The 18,729-nt window shown below is 37.8% G+C and overlaps 8 protein-coding genes across 8 annotated transcripts; 4 read left to right on the forward strand and 4 right to left on the reverse strand.

Moving 5' to 3' along the window:
• Positions 1 to 147: 147 nt before the first annotated feature.
• On the reverse strand, positions 148 to 921 carry cox4 (cytochrome c oxidase subunit IV; the record flags this gene model as incomplete). Its single annotated transcript, XM_056180438.1, has 2 exons — positions 148 to 527; positions 795 to 921. 2 exons carry the CDS (start codon positions 919 to 921, stop codon positions 148 to 150), a joined length of 507 nt encoding a protein of 168 aa, XP_056035009.1.
• A 1,361-nt stretch (positions 922 to 2,282) lies between these two features.
• On the forward strand, positions 2,283 to 4,151 carry SOMG_01646 (phosphoacetylglucosamine mutase; the record flags this gene model as incomplete). The annotated part of the gene is made up of 6 exons (XM_056180439.1): positions 2,283 to 2,404; positions 2,451 to 2,536; positions 2,592 to 2,808; positions 2,857 to 3,217; positions 3,268 to 4,031; positions 4,079 to 4,151. 6 exons carry the CDS (start codon positions 2,283 to 2,285, stop codon positions 4,149 to 4,151), a joined length of 1,623 nt encoding a protein of 540 aa, XP_056035010.1.
• A 515-nt stretch (positions 4,152 to 4,666) lies between these two features.
• On the forward strand, positions 4,667 to 5,338 carry atf31 (DNA-binding transcription factor Atf31; the record flags this gene model as incomplete). The annotated part of the gene is made up of 1 exon (XM_056180440.1): positions 4,667 to 5,338. The coding sequence occupies one exon, from the start codon at positions 4,667 to 4,669 to the stop codon at positions 5,336 to 5,338; it is 672 nt and encodes a 223-aa protein (XP_056035011.1).
• Positions 5,329 to 8,498, reverse strand: rdh54 (ATP-dependent DNA translocase Rdh54; the record flags this gene model as incomplete). Its single annotated transcript, XM_056180441.1, has 18 exons — positions 5,329 to 5,469; positions 5,508 to 5,765; positions 5,819 to 5,888; positions 5,933 to 6,020; positions 6,061 to 6,141; positions 6,182 to 6,428; positions 6,467 to 6,642; positions 6,679 to 6,751; positions 6,793 to 6,950; positions 6,990 to 7,088; positions 7,131 to 7,194; positions 7,247 to 7,378; positions 7,426 to 7,499; positions 7,544 to 7,734; positions 7,778 to 8,010; positions 8,083 to 8,158; positions 8,206 to 8,304; positions 8,344 to 8,498. The coding sequence occupies 18 exons, from the start codon at positions 8,496 to 8,498 to the stop codon at positions 5,329 to 5,331; spliced, it is 2,415 nt and encodes an 804-aa protein (XP_056035012.1).
• A 1,081-nt stretch (positions 8,499 to 9,579) lies between these two features.
• Positions 9,580 to 11,493, forward strand: tah18 (CIA machinery NADPH-dependent diflavin oxidoreductase Tah18; the record flags this gene model as incomplete). Its single annotated transcript, XM_056180442.1, has 5 exons — positions 9,580 to 9,714; positions 9,759 to 9,836; positions 9,876 to 9,973; positions 10,018 to 10,116; positions 10,167 to 11,493. 5 exons carry the CDS (start codon positions 9,580 to 9,582, stop codon positions 11,491 to 11,493), a joined length of 1,737 nt encoding a protein of 578 aa, XP_056035013.1.
• Positions 11,494 to 11,647: 154 nt separating this feature from the next.
• On the reverse strand, positions 11,648 to 13,424 carry vps17 (retromer complex subunit Vps17; the record flags this gene model as incomplete). Its single annotated transcript, XM_056180443.1, has 4 exons — positions 11,648 to 12,265; positions 12,308 to 12,513; positions 12,558 to 13,011; positions 13,062 to 13,424. 4 exons carry the CDS (start codon positions 13,422 to 13,424, stop codon positions 11,648 to 11,650), a joined length of 1,641 nt encoding a protein of 546 aa, XP_056034923.1.
• A 1,480-nt stretch (positions 13,425 to 14,904) lies between these two features.
• On the forward strand, positions 14,905 to 16,334 carry lsb4 (actin cortical patch component Lsb4; the record flags this gene model as incomplete). The annotated part of the gene is made up of 3 exons (XM_056180444.1): positions 14,905 to 14,941; positions 14,992 to 15,032; positions 15,117 to 16,334. The coding sequence occupies 3 exons, from the start codon at positions 14,905 to 14,907 to the stop codon at positions 16,332 to 16,334; spliced, it is 1,296 nt and encodes a 431-aa protein (XP_056034922.1).
• A 321-nt stretch (positions 16,335 to 16,655) lies between these two features.
• On the reverse strand, positions 16,656 to 18,667 carry fra1 (iron responsive transcriptional regulator, peptidase family; the record flags this gene model as incomplete). Its single annotated transcript, XM_056180445.1, has 3 exons — positions 16,656 to 18,306; positions 18,359 to 18,414; positions 18,578 to 18,667. 3 exons carry the CDS (start codon positions 18,665 to 18,667, stop codon positions 16,656 to 16,658), a joined length of 1,797 nt encoding a protein of 598 aa, XP_056035153.1.
• Between the last annotated feature and the right edge of the window lie 62 nt (positions 18,668 to 18,729).

Consider the following 18,729-nt stretch of genomic DNA (forward strand, 5'->3'; position numbering starts at 1 on the left):
AGTGGTAAGTTGTTGATCATAACAATGGTCAATACGTAATGAAAAGACTACAAGGACTTTATCAACAAGTTAATGAATGCAAGAGAATAAAAAAAGTAATGGATATTATAACTACTGAATAATAGCTGCAGTAAAAAAAAGGAACGATTAATGATGAGATGCGTGAGGATCACCATTGTACTTCAATTTGTAGACAGAACCACATTCGGGGCAACGGCGAGGCTTTTGCTCGTTGACAGTCATCCAAACCAAATCGTGAGAGCCAGAGGGACTTCCACTACAGCCAACGTGACGGAAGGGATCAAGAGAAGTGACAATGATAGGTTCATTTAATGTTCCTTTACGGGAAGCATCCAGAGGCTTCATATCGAAAGCATCTTGACCAGCCAATTCGGCCAAGAGTTCCAAACGTTCCAAACCAGTGGCTTGTTCAATATCAGTAGGAACTTCGCCTTCATGGCCACCAGGGCCGATCAAATCAGAAGCCTCTTTAGCACTGGCAAGCTCTTGAGCGGCGGACTTTGTAACTAAGGAAAACTAGTTAGTACCATATATCCTCTTTTCACAGAAAACGCGGTTTCCGCAGAAGAAGACAAATAGAGAAACATATATAGAGAAACTACAGCATATAGCGATGGGATTGAAAGAAAAAAGTCAGTCGAAAGAAAACCATCAAATGGAAATTGAAGGCATCTACAAGGCAAGGATAAGAAGGGGGGAAATTACGATGTGTTTATTCATTTTATGTCTTCTTCATTCGGAGATAATTAGCGTTCCGGCAAACAATCACGTACTTTCTTGATTATTGTTACGACGAAAAGCAGTAAAAGAAAGAGGTCGGTAGGATGGAACAGAAGCTTGAAAAGAACGGAAGCAAGCTGCTCTTCGAATAAAACCAGTTCTCAACATCCTAGAAATCATTTCAATGGGCTTTCAGCTAAATTCGAGGAGATGGGGGATAGTAGGTTGTGGTAGTACATGGACTGCTACGGATAAGTGACCACCAAAAATGGTTTCTTTTCACAGACGAAAGTAAGAAACTGGAACGGAATATAAAATCGAAAGTAAAAATTATTTCATCCTATATTGCTATTCTTTGATTGAGTTAGAAAAACATAGCAAAATTGGAAACAGGTTTCCTACCGTTAAAGATAGATCCTTTAATTTTTTAGAATCAAGAGAAAGAAGCGAAATAACAAGAATCCTGTTATAAGAAGAACTTCTTTTCTTTCAAGTCTCTAGCTTGTAGAAGATAAATTTGTCTATTTAGTATAATAAAACGATATCCGTAACCTGAATTTGTTACCAGATGAATGATAATATATTACAGAAAACTTTTCTTTCAGCTTTCCTTAAAGGACAGTAATTAATAAAAAATAAAACAAAAACCTGTTCATATGTATTAATCAGATTTTTGTAGTAGAATTGCCAACAAATCGGTAGAACGAATCGCAAAGGAAGCTTTCAGCAAGATTTGTCTAATCCACTTCACTTTTGGCTGTGTCTGCTAATTTTTTGAGCATCGAGTTACTTTACGAGCTATGATCTCAATTTCAATTAAGAATAGCAAAAGAAAAGATTGTCCTTCTTGATTTTAGCATGATAAAAATAATTTACAAAGTGTAGCGCCTAATATGATATTGATACCTAATACTTTAATACCTTATGAAACAAAAGTGTCGCTTCCTTTTGGAGCAAACTGACTTCCTTAAGTTTGATTTGAATTCTTATTAATTTGAAGAAAGAGCTTTCTCCAGTGGGTTTTCCTACCTTGACAGAAGGAATAGAAAAGCAACGAAATCTGATACTACGATATGATGCATGTTGATGTTTGGTTCCGATGATTTGTTGGCCTCTTTTGATCTCAATTTGTTCATTTGATTTTATTACAAATTCAAATTTAGTTTCATATACTCATGCAATACAATCCTGGCGCCTTTCATACAGCCGACGATCTACAAGTGTATTGACTATTAGCACGCAATGTCTCGCAAGCTATCGCTATATATTCCCCAGCTAGAAAATGCAGATTATATTCCTTTGTCTCCATACTAGTTCTATTGTTGGACGCAAGTGTATCTGCTTATAAGAATAAGAAAAGCAAATAGAACTTACTTTTCCCTACTCTCTTGCAATTGTGAAACCACACTCTCACTTAAACAATTCACAGGTTGAACTTGACTCGTAGTGTTTGCGATTGCCGCTAGAAAATACTTACCAAAGTTCGCAGCTTTAGACTTGATATTTCATTAAACTTTTCAAATTAGATACGCTGAGTAGCAATGTCTGATTCAGAGGACGAAGTACTTCATGAGATTGTTGCTGAACTAGTACGTGAATCTGATAAATTCCCGAAAACATGTCCTACTCAAATACATTATAACATCGGCGGATACCGTGCAAGGTATTTTACAACTTTTATATGTCCGTTATTCTAACGCTTTTGATAGCATGGAGTTTCTCTCAAGTGCTGCCTTTCGAATAGGAATCATTGCAGCCATTTTGTCTGCAAAATTACATTCACAACCAGTTGGAGGTATGCGATTCATTTTTCTTTTTCCTGTATACATATTACTGACAAAATACAACAGTCATGATTACTGCTTCTCATATTGCACCTGCGGAAAATGTTTTGAAAGTCGTAAACGTTTTGAGCAGCTATGATACGCAAAAGTGGGAAGGGTATTTAGACCAAGTTGTAAATGCTGATTCCGCAGACGAACTTACCGTCTGCCTTTCCTCTGTTTTTAAAAAATCTCAAATACCAGCAGAGAAAAATGCCCAGGTATTTGTAGCTTATGATACTAGGTACGAAATCTGCAATCACGTTCGCTCTTATCGTTACTAATCATACAGGACATCTTCAAAACACTTAGTCGAACCTGTGATGGCTGCTGCTAAAGTATTGCAAGCACGGTGCGTAGATTATCATACTCTCAGCACTCCACAATTGCATTATATTGTGAAATCTACTCCCCTTTACAATACCGCCGACAGCATTGGTGCACCTACCGAGGAAGGCTATTTCCATAGGCTTTCTGAAGCCTTCCATTCCTTGATGGCCTCTAGACAAGTACGTCCATCAATCGTCGTTGATGCTGCAAATGGAGTCGGTGCAGTCACACTGAAAAAGCTCATGAAAGAGGTTAATCAGAACTTCCTACAAGTAGACATTGTAAACGATCATATCAATTGTACCCAGGAATTAAATACCACGGTAATTACTTTTTGCTTTTCTTTACATGTTTATTAACCTCGAATTTTTAGTGCGGAATTGATTATGTCCTTAATCAACAGAGACCTCCTCCTAACATTTCCGTACAAAAAGACGTAAAATACGTCTCGTTTGATGCTGACGCCGATCGACTTTTGTATTATTTTAGTGGCTCTCGTAGTTTTCATATCCTCGACGGAGATAAAATTGCCTCATTATTTGCACTTTACTTATTAGACTTGATCCGTGCTGCCGGTTTGCAGTTGCAGCTTGGACTTGTGCAAACGGCATACGCAAATGGAGCCAGTACGTCGTACATTCAGAAAACATTGAAAATTCCAGTAACATGCGTTTCTCCTGGCCTAAAAAATTTGCAATGGGCCGCACAAGCTTATGATATCGGTATATATTTCGAAGCCAACGGTCACGGATCAATTTTGTTCTCTCCTTCTGCTTTGTCAGTTATTAATACCCACGAAGTCTTATCTCCCGCTCAGTTTAATGCTATAAAAGCCCTTAAGTCTGTAATTCAGCTTGTAAACCCTGCTTGCGGTGACGCCCTAGCAAATATGTTACTGGTTGAAGTTATCCTGGCATACAAGAATTTCTTTTTAAGAGAGTGGAATCATATTTTTGCTGAAACCCCTAGTCGCTTAATTAAATGCGAAGTTCCTGATCGTTCCATATACACAACTGCGGATGCAGAACGCAAGTTGATAACGCCTGAAGGATTACAGCAAAAAATAGACGCGTTGGTTGCAAAATATACAAACGGAAGAGCTTTTGTAAGGCCTTCAGACACAGAAAATGCTATACGGTACGTAACGTTTATGTCGTATTTTCCCTTGCTAATAAATAATCCAGTGTGTATGCTGAAGCTAGCACCAGAAGTGAATCAGAGGATTTAGCTCTCCGGATTGTTGAGCTTCTTCAATAGTTACAACTAAAGTTTAAAGGAAATGTATTTCCTATCATTTATGGTTTATGATTAATGGATTGTGAAAATGCAAAAAGATGTTGAAATCACTGAATGCAAGATCATACAAAATTGTGTTTTCGTAATGATAATAGTACTGTTTTTATTATATGTTGGTTAGGATATGGCGAGTATAATTTCTTAAATGAGTAGCAGCATTCAATGTTTGTTTGTTTATATTTTGCATGTTGTTGTTACAGCCATGACTTGTAACGCCGAACTAATCCTGTTTTTTCTCTAGCAACAGCAACAAAAGTATTCTTATTCGATTTAAACTCGCAGTTTGTATCAAATTCCTACCTTGAAAGTTCAATATTTATAGAGGTTTAAAACATATTTACCGCTTTAAGAAAAACGACTGCATCTGACCGTTTCGAAACAAAGCGTAGGACAATAATCTCTTTAAGAAAAATTATTATGAAAACATTAAAAAATCTTACAAAAGAGCACTGTTAACCAATTAACTTTACCTTAAAATGGCGAGCAATCAAGGCAACTTGGCTGCTACTCATGAATCAGCAGAATTATCTAGCCAAGCAATGAACAAAAACGAAGTAAATTCACCATCTTATGCTCAGCACTTTGAGAAAGAAAATAAGTACAAGCCATCCCCGGCCTTTACCCAATATTGGACAAATCAACTTGTTTGGGAGAAGTGCCAGAAGTTTAACACACCTGTTTTTAATAGCTCTCCTTCTCCTCTAACTTCTCATGAGTTAAGATATGACTATGAAAATGACTCTGGTTCCAATTTAAGCCCTCCGAATAGTCCCAGTGCTAGATCTGATAGTTCCACAAGCGAAAGATTTTCTCGAGAAACTAGTTATTTTGATACACCAACAAAAAAGTCATCTGGAAAACAAGGAGAGGAATTTCCAACTACCAAGAAGGCCAGAAATAGAGAGGCAGCTCATAAGTGCAGGGTAAGAAAGAAGAGACATATAGATGATCTACAGAAGCGAACTAAACATTATACGACGGAGAACAAGTCTCTTTTGAAGGAAGCCAACAGTCTCAGAGAGGAAATCGTTCGGCTTAGGATGCTTATCATGGCTCATAGAAAATGTCCGGTGACCGCTGCTTGTGATAAAACACTCGTGATGATGGGTAAAAAACCAGTTTCATCTTCTGATATCCCTCAAGAGTAGGCTTTGTACATGAAGCAATTTATGAATTTTTCATCTTGCGGAATGAGACGACTTACCCCAGATTCGTAAATTTCCGAAATTTGAAAAACCCAGTTCCAGTCACGGAATGCATTGGCTATGGAAATTAACTCCTAAAAGGTTAGTATGAAATAACTTAGGAGACACATACATATTGTGGCACCTGGTATTCTGATGCTTTCTTCCACGTGCTACTAGTATTGTCCTCCGATAACGACACTGTGTTATGAGTACGTTCAGAATAATTATCATCACTATTCTCAGACTGTAAAGAACTTCTTTCTTGGCATATAAGACTTGATTTATGCAGTAACTGGTTTATCAAACAAGCCTCATTATCATCATATGTAAATAGTTCCCTCAAATCATCCGAAGCAAAACAGTTTTGTCTTTGGCTTTCATCAGAATCCTTTCGGGGTTAGTATTATAAAAGTACCGAAAGAAAATGTATTTATAACTTACAAGGAATGAATCCGATAAGCCTTGTTTCGTGTTCTGTCGGATATATATGCGTTCATCGAGCATACCAGCGCTTCAATTTAGTTAATAGTTAATATAAAAAGGAGAATATCTTACCTTAGCAATATGTAAATTCCGGTAGAATTTCTCTGACCGGTCCGGTATATTCGGGAGAGAGCCTGCAAATCTTGCGCTGGGTTCCAACCTGATCAAAATTAATAAATGCGAAAAAAATTCATACGTACTGGGTTCATAAAGGACAAGTCTACTTGCTCCTGTAAGATTAAGTCCACATCCACCTGCTTTACTAGATAGTAGAAGAACAGCTAAATGCCTTAGTAATTGCACGTCAAATAAGCTTCTTACCCGTCTCATGAAAGCTCGATTTATTGAATTTGTCAACAAGGTTACCCCGTTCTGAATGTGGCGTACTTCCAAGTAATGTCAAATATGGGAATTTTAACTCCGATAGTATTCTTTGTAAAAGTTTTAAAGTTTCAGTATACTGTGAAACAATGACGGTTTTAGCCTTCTGTGTCGAAAATAGTTCCAACAAAGATTTTACGACCTTTAATTTCCCAGACGAATTTAATAAATCTCCAAAATCTACATGCTAAATTGTCAGTCAAAGTATCTTCAAAACATACGTACCTCCGAATGTAACTTATTAATTAAAAGAGAGCTGTTACAGATTTGGCTTAAAAGTGATAATGTAACCAAATGTTTTCCTTTCTTTTCCTCTTGACTATAGTTCTTATAGTTTTTCAGGGCTTCTTGGTAGCTTTGTTTTTGATTTGTAGTAGGGCTAATGAACATCGCAATGTCATCTATCGGTTAGCAAAGGTTTGAGGGACTGTACGTACGTCTAGGGGGAAGATGTTTGGCAAGCACACTCGTTTTTCTTCGAAGGATGAAATCTTTGGTATATTCCAGTAACTGAAAACTATGTTAGTAGGGTATAAGGTTACTTTTCATACCCTATTTAACCTTGCATTTCCCAATTCTTGATCTCTTTCGGTTGCAAACATGACTCTACTTCTAATTATAGGTTTTTCGAACTGATTTTTGAAAGATGAAACGCTTCCTAGCAATCCAGGAACAAGAAAATTGACCATTGAGTAAAACTCCATCAAATCTACTTGTAAGCAAAATCTCTCAATCTTTTATAAAATACCATTTTGCATTGGAGTTCCAGTCAATAACAGTTTTCTTTCGATTTTTAGTTTATGCAGGACAATCCAAGCTTGACTTTGCATGGATTTCAATCGATGGGCTAAACAAGTTCAGTTAATATATAAAAAACGGTTAAAGATACCTTCGTCACAAACTAGCAAGTCAATTTTTCCGGGGAGAGTCGCTTTGCGAAGACAGCAGCAAGCCTAATTTTGGTTAGTTTCTTGTAATAATTGCCAAAGGTTAAAAGTTTCATACCATTTCATAACCTATAATCAATATAGAATAATTTCGATTGCGAAAAAACTCTTCAAAGTCTGCTTGACTTTTAGCTATACACACATGTATGCGTTCACGGCCGAGCCACTTATAAAACTCATCATGCCAATTCTTCGGGTTAGAAATAAAAAAAAAGAAAATATATATATATGTTGTACCTGTAAAAGAGTGACTGGAGTCACAACCATAGCATTCTTAATCGTTGTATTTTGGCTTGCCTGATAGTTTTGTTCTTTAACCCAGTTGTTAGTTTTGACCAATTCACGTGTAGCATACTCAATAATGTCCAGATAACTGTTATTGTTTGTAACGTTTTACCCAGTCCCATTTCATCTGCTAATATAGCGCAACGGCCGTATTTGTTACTAATTCCTGTTAAGCTATTGTAGAGGAAACAAATTCCTTCGCGTTGGTGCGATTGTAAACGCTTGCTCAGAAACGCATCCACGACGACATCGACGTGTTCCCTGAAAGATTAGTAGGGATACTTATAGGATTTTTGGTGCATACTCGTCATTCCATAGGATCGGTCTTTGCATCACTAAAGATCCAGCAGCGCTTGGATCATGTCTTGGCTGTTGTAAGGCTCGCGGCTTGCGCGGCAATTTCGATGTCTGACTAACTGGACTTTGAAAGGAGACCTTCTTTCGCGACATGTAAGTATCTGGCAGATGCACATCATTCAATTGGTGATTAGATAGACATCCGTTATTGAAATCTTCCCTAGACATCATCTTTTCGACCTGTACTCTCGTTAGTTCAATTTAATAATCTAAGAACAGGTCTATGTAAACCACTTATACAAACACTCGTACAGTTATCTCTTTTCCCCCCACACGAAACATATCGCCTTCATCAAACGAAAAGTCACGAATAGCGCTACTTCCAATTCTAGCATGAACAATTAGCATGTACGATTTGCAACGACTGCTAAGTACTTTGACCAATCCGCATTATAAAGAGTATAATTACTTCCTTCACGAACCAAATAGCCATCTCCTTCCCAAGTTTTATGTTTTTTCATAGTTATTTTTCGCCTGCTTTGTTAACTTTATGTTTCATTTCAAAGGATTTACCAGAGAATGGTGCAGTAGATTGGGTCTTTTGTAGCCTCATTTGATTCATTTTCCGTTTTACTATTTGATGAATCAGTGGTTTGAACTGAATTGATTTTAACCGTGTTTATGTCTTTTTCAACTAAAGGTGATTGAAAGGTTCCTTTTCGCTTCATTCTCTTCGTTTTAAACTAAAGCCACTCGCTTGTTTAAGTGTAGTTAAATGTTTACAGAAAAAAGTTATTAAATGGTAAAAAGATGATCAAAAACCGCGTATTGGATATTTTGAAAGTTTATAAAGAGTGTCGCGAAGGTTAGCATTGGTGGTGTTCCTCCAAGCTGTTCTTGCATTCCTATAGTGAATGATACTTATTGTTACTGTGGGGGATTATGCGAAATATGAAGTAGTCATAGTCAGATAGTATTGATACTATACTGAGTGCATTGTAGTATGAATAATAAAATGAGAATGAAAAATCACATAGGAAGGTGTCCCTTGAATATGTCGGATAGGAGATGGTTTCTAAATGAATGACTTGATCTAAAGCGAAAAAAGGATGAAAGTATTTGTATATTTCATAAGAGAATGCTTCAATGATACTAACATTGAAGCATATTCTCCTACTCTGTAATTGCGAAATAAAAACTATTTTCAGTTGTGCCTTTTCTATATTTTTCTATACTAATGGAAGCGTGAATTGAGACTTTTACGTACATGTGTGAATCGAATATAGCGATGAAACTCAGCCTAGGGTATGGTTTTTTCTTTGAATATAATTTATATTAACATTGCTACTACCGTTTAACTCGATTAAAGTAATACTGTTTGCTTTTCTAGTATAGTAAAATTCAAAGGCTCACTCCTTTTCAAATATGAAATTGGGTGACAACATGTTTGATGGCTCAATTATTCTCGTGCAATTTTCAGATTTGTTGATCATTTTCCAAAATTTTATGCAACAAAATTCTTTTTGAAAGATACAATAGGCTTTCTTGCATGTTCAACTTTCTGCTAATGAGGTTTTTTTTTTCAGTCATTTATTTATTTACATCATATTTGTTTAATTTGTAATACGATATATTATCTGATATTACGTATTCTAACTTTCGTAGGCCTGAGTCTAATCAAACAAACTTCGCTAGGCAAATGGCCCAAAACACCAAAATTGATAGATCTGCAGGTTGGACCAAAACTGTTCACATTCCGTACTTTTCTACTCTGTTTTTCGCATCGGTTGAATGTAAATTCAGTACAAAATGGAAGTAGCACCTATATATGTTCTTTATGGCTCTGAAACAGGGACTGCAGAAGAATTGTCTGAGAGACTTTATAGAAAGCTGAACCGTCTGGGGTATAGAGTACTTACCCTACCTATGGACGAATTTGATACTGTAAGTGTTATAGCCGTCTAAGAAATCAGTATTTAATATGTCAGCAAAAACTAATTGAACCCCTCCTTTGTGTGTTTATTTGCAGTACCACGGGACAAGGTGAAATGCCTTTAAACATGCGAGTACGAACTAAATGAAGAGGCGACAACTGACTTGTTTAGAAATTTTGGAAATTTCTGCTTAGAAAACGTCTTCCCATGGATCTTCTTGATGATATGCAATACGCTGTTTTCGGATGTGGTGATACCTCTTACGCAAGGTAATAAAAACGCATGTTCATTGATATTTGCAACTAACCTATAGATACAACTGGGCCTCCAAGAAATTGGATAGTCGTCTTCGACAGCTTGGTGCTCAAAGCTTTTGTCCAAGAGGTGAAGGTGATGAGCAACACGCCCAAGGGTATGTCAACCACCAAACACATAATAGATTTTCATACTCACAGTCATCAGTGTCGAAGGCGGTTTTGCATATTGGTGCACGCATTTGTGCTCGGCTTTGGCGACTGTCAAAACTCCATCTCAACCAGCTCTCAGAGATTCTGATATTATACCTCCCTCTTTTTCCATAATTCGATTTGATTCTTCACATGAGCTATCTAAAGAACCACTACATACCCGAGGAATGATCCCCTCTACCCTCCAACAAAATAAACGCATAACCGCAGACAACCACTGGCAAGACGTTAGGAAGGTTGTTCTTTCCATCCCCAAATCGGTGAGTTGGAAACCAGGAGATATTGCAGTTCTGTATTCCTGGAACGACGATGAGAGCGTCCATAAATTCTTGAGGTGTTTGAAATGGGATTCCTTCGCTGATCATTCAGTATTGATAACTTCTAATATTCAAGAACGAAAAATTCCTTGGCTTCCAAATCCGTTAACCGTTTTTAATTTAGTTAAGTACGTTATTTCTATACATTCGGTACCGAATCGTACTTTCTTTGAATACGCTGCCCAATTCACGGATGATGATCTGCACAAAGAAAGGCTGTTAGAGTTTGCTTCTCTCGAAGGTTTAGATGACTATTACGATTATGTCACAAGACCTCGTAGGACATTAATTGAAACACTACAAGAGTTTCACTCGGTCCACATACCTTTTGAATATGCTTTAGACGCTCTCCCTATAATTCGTGGCCGACAATACTCCATAGCTAACCGCTGCGACCAGAGCGAAGGAAAGCTTGAGCTACTAATTGCATTGGTGAAATATCAGACTATTCTAAAAGAACCTCGACAAGGAATTTGTAGTCGATGGTTAGTCAATCTTCATCAAGGCCTCCCTTTTCACATCGATATTTTGCCAGGATTTCTTTCGCTTCCTTATACATCAGAAAGACCTTTGATTGCAGTGGGTCCTGGAACTGGTGTCGCACCATTACGCTGTTTAATTCAGGAACGGATAAACCTCAATCTCAAGAATAATGCGTTATTTTTTGGATGTCGAAGAGAATCCATGGACTACCTCCTTCGTGAAGATTGGGAAAGTTTAAAAAACGCTGGAGATTTACAGGTATATTGCGCTTTTTCGCGTGACCAAGAAAAAAAAGTCTATGTTCAACACAAAATCCAAGAACAAGAAGAAATCATATATCACTCTTTACGTGAAAAAGGAGGAATGGTTTGCATTTGCGGTTCATCAGGAAGTATGCCAAATGCGGTTCGTGATGCCATAGCAGGCATCATCTCAAAGTATTCAGGGGAGAGTATATCTGAAGGTTATGAGTTTTTGAAAAAACTTGAAAAAGAAAGAAGATTCTTTCAAGAAACTTGGTAATAATTGGTATTTATTGACTCTTCCTGATACGTTATACCAAAAAAGAAATTCATAGTTCCTTTTACTTTTTGCTGTATTAATCGAAAAAAAAACAACGTAGAAATAAATTGAGTTCATAAACATAATCATCATCTAAATTTATCTTAATTAAACTCTAAATAGCGTTTAATAAAGTAGCAACACTCTTGGGATCCAGCTTATCAGTTCCTCGATGCCTTTCTACAACATCGTCTCCATCATTGGTATTTTCACTTACGCTCGAAGATCCATTGCCAGCATGTGAAGAGAGATCTGACTTGTATGAAAAACCAGAACGCTTGCGATTGTTCCAAGCATCTTGATTTAACTTTTGGCTAGGAGGAGGAATACTTAATCTACGAGGCAATCCTTCGCGGCCCAGACGAGACAAGCCTCCCATATTATCAATATTTCGTATGTAAGGTCGCATGGACTCTAAAGTAGCTAAAACTCGACGCTCGTAGTAAGCCTCCTTTTCCACAAAATCACGAATAGACACCCGTAATGTAGTAGAAGTTTGTTTTTTATACGTTTTGGATTCATTAAGTAAATTCAATGTGACATAAGCCAATTTATGGGAGAGTTCTTTTTCATTTAGTCTTGATATTTCAAGAGCATCCAGAGCCTCATCTGTACGTGCCTTACTTATCTTTGGATTACTTTGCAGACGATTTGCAGAAGAAAGACAAGAATTTGTTTGATTTTGTGCAGTAATTAAATCTCGCATCAAGATGTGTCTATTTGAGAGAATTTCCTAGAATAGAATTAGAAGGATGTACCTTAATGACAAGCATACCTTTGCAACAAATGCATTATTGGAAGCATAAGAAAGGGTATCGGCAAACGTAACGAGTCGCGTAGTAGACTGCATCAATCGAACATCAGATAAAGATTGAAGCATTTTCCCTAAGCGATTAATGGCACTTGCCATACCTGTATGATCTTCAGCAGAAGCATAGTCAATCATGCTTTGACCCAATTCGATGTGCGATTGTGCTAAGGCTTTTTAGGTTAGAAAAAATAACATTTAGCAAGAATGAACATACCTTGCTTTCTTGCAACTAGCTTTTTGAGTTTCATTTCAGCATCTTTGGTATTATTGTAGAATGATTTAACTATTGGGCGCAACGTCGCCAACTCCTCACAAGAGTCCGGAGGCAAAGGAAGCTGTTTCAGTGCTTTCCTCTTAAGACCAGAGGTAGGATTTCCAGTGTTTACTAACGGAGAATAACCATAATCACTTTCAACGAATAATTTTAATTCTGGATCATGAAGCAAATTTGGATTTGCTGCAACATAGTCCAACCAAGCTTGTAAGCCGTTCACCATGTACTGCATGTCGTCTTTACTACCAATGCCAGCTGAAGTGAAAATCTCTGGAACAGCAGGAATTAGACATTCTGGATGAGTAAACATGAAATACCGTGCGAGTTTATTTATTTCTCCATGAGTCCTTCGCACGTTTTTGTAAATTTTTGAGCGATACCCATGAATATTTGCCTAAAATGTTAGTGTTTAAAATAAGGAAGTCTGTCAAATAAAAATCTTACCCACATATTCATCTTGACAACAGGATCTTTCGCGTTCTCAGCTTCAATTTCTATAATTCGTATTTTTAATAGTTGCTGATCATCCTTGCTTGTAGGCTCTCGGCCTTTTGTAGAACTAGTCGACGAGTTCATTGTTTCTTCAGCAATAGAGCGATTCGCCTCAAAAAGCGGAGCTGAAGAAGTATTACCGTTCACCCCTTCCGGGTAAGCATGGGTTTCAGATTCCGATTCAGCGTTAGCATTTGCTGTTGTAGGATCTGATGAAATGGATACACTTTGAAAATCTTGATGATTGAGGTCCGAAAACCCTCCTTTGAATACATCAGAATTTATAAGATCATTCGCATTGTCGTCTCCCAACATGTTTCGTTTTAACTATTTGATTCAAGTGAAAACAAGGAATTCTTCACTGGAGTAAGTACCGGGTTCAATTCCAGGAAGCTGTACAGATTACAAAGGAAACTTTAGAGAAATATCGTAAAAGTATTGGAACCGTCTGAAAATAGCCTGATATGTTTGGAAACTGTTACCAATTAACGAATGGAGATGAAAGAATCCATGGACAAGCTCAGGTTGCTCCCACAATCGACTATTTACCAAACATTTGTAAGGGTGCACAATGTATTACTAAAGAGGCAGAACCAACGTGTAAAGATATATTATCATTTTATGCGCTTATATCGTAAACAGGTTTTTAACGGTTATTAACGTATTTTGATAAAGTAAACTAGGAGGTCCTCCGTATTTGCGAAATCGTACTGCGAGCGTATTTGCAATTTCTTTTGCTACGTGTCCCTTACTGTTACCCGAAAGTCTCTAAGTATGTTTTAAACACCAGATGAGTTGGCACTTCTTTTGACTACGGAATGTAAACGTCTTTACTTTGTTGTATGCATTGAATTTGAAGAACCAGGCAAAAAAGAGAAGATGAAAACGGTTGGTAATTGCACATGTACAAGTGCTAATGGAGTATTGTACGAAAATGGGTACCCTGAGCCTGTCGGTAATTACGTACATTTTCGCTAGTAGCCCAAAAAATTGGACGGGACATTGTAATTCAGTTGTGATGAAGTAAGCCGATTGGAAACAATTAGCCTTACTCATTCCCTGCTAATGAATCAAAAAAACGACAGACAACATTAGAAGGATCCTTGTTAGATTCTATTCAGGAGCATTGTTCCATGGAGAATACATGACGTATTTTGTTAAAGAATATTACTACTCCAAGTCACAGGAATTGGTTTACCATAAAAAAAAAGAGAAATAGCCTAGGTAGAAGCATATTTCCGTATCTTAGATTCATTTTTACAGTCGCTGTATTACCTTAAGTTTGGCGATCTACATTAAGAGTCGCAGCCAACGCTTGCCATTTTCGAGTCGTTCGATTTTTTTATAGCAACATAATAGAAGAGGTTTGCCATCTAATACTTTGGATTCGTAGTAGTTTGGCCTTACTAACCGTTTGAAAGATTGACTTCCCAAAAGGCTCTTGAGATCATTGTTTGCTACGTTCGTCCTATGAGATGAAACCTCTCTAGTTCATTTCGTGCCCATTTCGTCGCACGAATCATAATTGAAACATACAGTTATTTTCTACTTTGAAAATAGTAATTCCTATTGTGAAGACCGAAATTTGCGCAAAACATTTTTATGATTTCTCTAGGGTAGTATAATATAACAAAAATAAAGTATTACTAAATTACGTATTTGTTGAGACATTGCTACTTCATTACGATGTCTATGGTATAGGGAGCAGTCGATCTTACGGATGTTTTTTTTTACCTCTGTAAACCCGACCTGACCAGAGCCTAATCTTATCCAAAACAGTAAAAACACTTAGAATATGGGGCTTCATAATCCTTTGCCTGCTTCTTTGAAAAGTAAGAAGAAAGCTGTAATTCAATTGAGTGCTTTAGTTAACCTGCTGTAGGTGAATGCAAAAAAACGGGAAAAATTTTAACTAGTTTTGTGGTATGCTATTACAATTTCGCGTTCTACAATTGAGAATTCGTGATTGTTCTTTTTGCAAATTCATTTGCTAATTCATCTTTTTAGGACCCTAGACAAACTCTCGGAGCTCAGGAAGTCATTCCTCCCTCCGTACTGACGAATGCAAAAGGATTGGTGATTATGACAGTTTTAAAAGCTGGCTTTCTATTTTCTGGAAGAATTGGATCTGGACTAATTGTTGCTCGTCTCGACGATGGCACTTGGTCAGCTCCTTCGGCTGTTATGACTGGTGGAATGGGTGTGGGTGCCCAAATTGGTTCCGAGTTAACTGATTTTGTAATTATTTTGAACTCAAAAAGTGCCGTACAAACGTTTGCTCGCTTGGGAAGTATCACCCTTGGCGGAAACTTGTCTGTTGCTGCCGGTCCTTTAGGCCGAAATGCTGAAGCTGGTGGTGGCGCTAGTGTCGGTGGAATGGCCCCTATATTTTCGTACAGCAAAACAAAGGGTCTTTTTGCAGGTGTTTCACTCGAAGGTTCGATTTTGGTTGAGCGCCGTGATGCAAACCGCAGTCTTTATAGAGGCGATATAAATGCGAAGCGACTTCTCACTGGCCAAGTCCCTCAGCCAGCAGCAGCAGATCCTCTTTACAAAGTATTAAATTCTAGAATTTTCAATATGTTCCGAGAATACGAAGGCGACATATATAATGATGTTCCCATCTACGCAGAGGATGAGCCTGAAGATATTTGGGGTCCACCTGGATCTCGTACCAGACGTGATACTTTAGATAAAGATTCTGCATACACATCTCGAAGATCGCAACCTAATCGGAGCAGTCGTCGTTATGCCGACGACGAGGATGAAGACGACTATGACCACTATAGAAACAGGCCGACTTCCAAATCCACTCGCTCCTCTATTCGCTCTTCTCGTGCTAAAAACGGTGGCTTTCAGTCCCAGTACACTGACACTCCAACCCCAACTTCAACAAATGATTACTATAGTGACGAGGACCGTAGCTATGACAGCCATGAGGATGATGCTAGTAGCGGATCTTCTCGCTTCTCCTCTAGGAGTTCCGACTATTCTCGTCCATCTCGTCCATCTGCTCCAAAACCCGTGTTCAATAAAGATAAAATCGGCCCTGATCAAGTTCGTGCATTGTACACATTCACTGGAGAGCAACCTGGGGATTTATCATTCAAGAAAGGCGACATCATAGAAATTATTCAAAAGAGTGAATCTCATGATGATTGGTGGACAGGTAGGGTTGGATATCATGAAGGTATCTTCCCAGCTAATTATGTTTCTCTAACATAATTTTCGATTTCTCCTATGTATGCCCAAATATATAATGATAATTCCCTAAAATTTGATCTTTATTTTAGTTTGTAAATAGAACAGCTTCTGCTTGACCAATCCGTTTTACTTTATGTTGGTCAACATTGGCTCCCTTCATTTTCTTTCCTTTCTTACACATATTACAATATAAGTAATACAGAATAATTAAAAGTATGAATATACTAATCCCTTTGCATTTATTTCACTATATTTTAATGTATGATCAGAAGAAACAATCCATTAACGATTTCTAAAGGCATTTGACTATTGCTCAAAAAAACCAATCAATTAATTGAAAGCTTACAAAGGACTAGTTTCCTTTGCTAACCATTTAATGGCTGAGCTTGACAATAAGGGACTTAACGTATCATAGACGTGAGCATGGTACCTGTTAATATACTCAATTTCTTCTTTGCAAAGCAGAGTGGGATCAATAAGCTTCTTACAATGGGGAGCCAAAGTTAGATCCCTCAAAGCGTAGTATTCGCGACCAGCAAACTGATATTTGGTATTAGCTTTGGTGACATATACACAATTTTCAACTCGGAATCCGAAATGGCCGTCTTCGTAAAATCCTGGCTCATTACTAGTGACCATTCCTGGTTGCAAGGCAACGGTATTAAAAACGTCACGTGAACCAATACCAATAGGAAGTTCGTGAACATTAAGGAAACTACCTACACCGTGTCCAGTACCGTGCAAATAGTCCAATCCCCATTGCCAAAGATGCTGACGTGCCAAGGAATCAATCTGAAAGCCAGTAGTACCTTTAGGGAACACTATATTTATAATTGCAACGTATCCTTTCAAAACCAATGTGGCTGATTGACGCTCAAATTCAGTAGGTTCCCTGAAATGCCATGTTCTAGTTACATCAGTGGTTCCATCTCTATATTGAGCACCTGAATCGCAGAGATAAATTTTTGAAGGGTCAATGATAGCGCTTCCAGTCGCAGGAGGCGAGTAATGAATGATAGCTCCGTTCGACCCAGTGGAACTAATTGTCTCGAACGATAAGTTAACGAAGTGATCATTCTTTCTTCTGAATGATTCAAGCTTCGTGGCTGCGTCATATTCATTGATTTTACCATCGGAATGAAGAAACTCTTCAAGCCATGCAAAATACTCGACTAAAGCAGCACCATCTCGAACATGACAATCTTTCATACCCTTCAACTCAATGTCATTTTTAATTCCCTTGGCATGAGCGATCGGGCTAACGATGGGGTAAACAGTTGCTTCGCCAAAGGAAGTAGCAATACACCAAGAAGTCTTAGTTGAGACACCGACATGACTTAAATAACATTCGTTCGCATCCTTAAAAATTCTAGAATAGGGTCGGACCTCAGCATACTTACTAATATGAGCGTTGACCTCAGGAGTAAGTTTGGCCTCATCCACGTAAAAGTAAGCTTTGTCATGGGTGATAAAAGAGTAGGCATAGAAGACCGGATTATAAGGAACATCAGCTCCACGGAGATTGTAAAGCCAGGCAACTTCATCAAGCATAGACACAACAAATGCTTCAAGACCTTCCTTGTTCATAGCCTCCCGCAAAATCTTAAGCTTTTCCGAAACATCCATTCCTGCATATTTGAGTTCTTGAATAAAGAGCTTTTCACAAGGAGGCTTGGGACGAGATTCACCCCAAACTTGGTCAACCAAATTTGTATGATCACCACATAAGTATGAGCCTTTTTGCACATAAAGCATTTCACGTAATTTTCTAGCATCAGGGAAGGTAATGAGGCTAGAGTCTATACCAATTTTCTCGGTGACTTTGCTTTGCTGAGCACAATATGCTTGCCAAGTAGGAACATTAGCAAATCCCTGTTTCATCAAAGTCCAATTTTCATCCAGTTGTTGAGAAGCTTGGTTAAAATAACGGCCATCGGTAAAAAGAGCTGCGGAGTTTAATCCAATAACAGCACATCCAGCGGACCCATCAAAGCTATGCAATGTTAGAACTTATCTAAATGCAGATAATTGTTGTCTCCCCATACCCACTGATGAAAGCTCTTCTGGATTCTGACTCGGAGGTGTATTCTGAAGCATGAGACTATGTCCAAAAGGTAAGTAAAAGAATACTAAAATCAATAAAAGAATTTTAAGGACTATTTTATAAAGAAGCTGATGAATAGGGAAAACCATTTTCGAGAAGTTCAGTATCCACTTTTTCAATACGATATAGCAGAAGTAAATATCACTACATTCATACTTACATCTTCAGAAGGAACCACATAAAAAGAGTATTCACACTCCTTCATGAGAGCTCGCAATTTAGACAAACGATCAGTAGTATGTACAACCATATTCAATGAAAAGTAGGTGCACAATCACTAAGAAATTACGGAAAATGAAAGGGAAAAGATGT

This window comes from Schizosaccharomyces osmophilus, chromosome 1 (genome assembly GCF_027921745.1).
Source record: "Schizosaccharomyces osmophilus chromosome 1, complete sequence".
NCBI classification, from domain to species: Eukaryota; Fungi; Ascomycota; class Schizosaccharomycetes; order Schizosaccharomycetales; family Schizosaccharomycetaceae; genus Schizosaccharomyces; species Schizosaccharomyces osmophilus.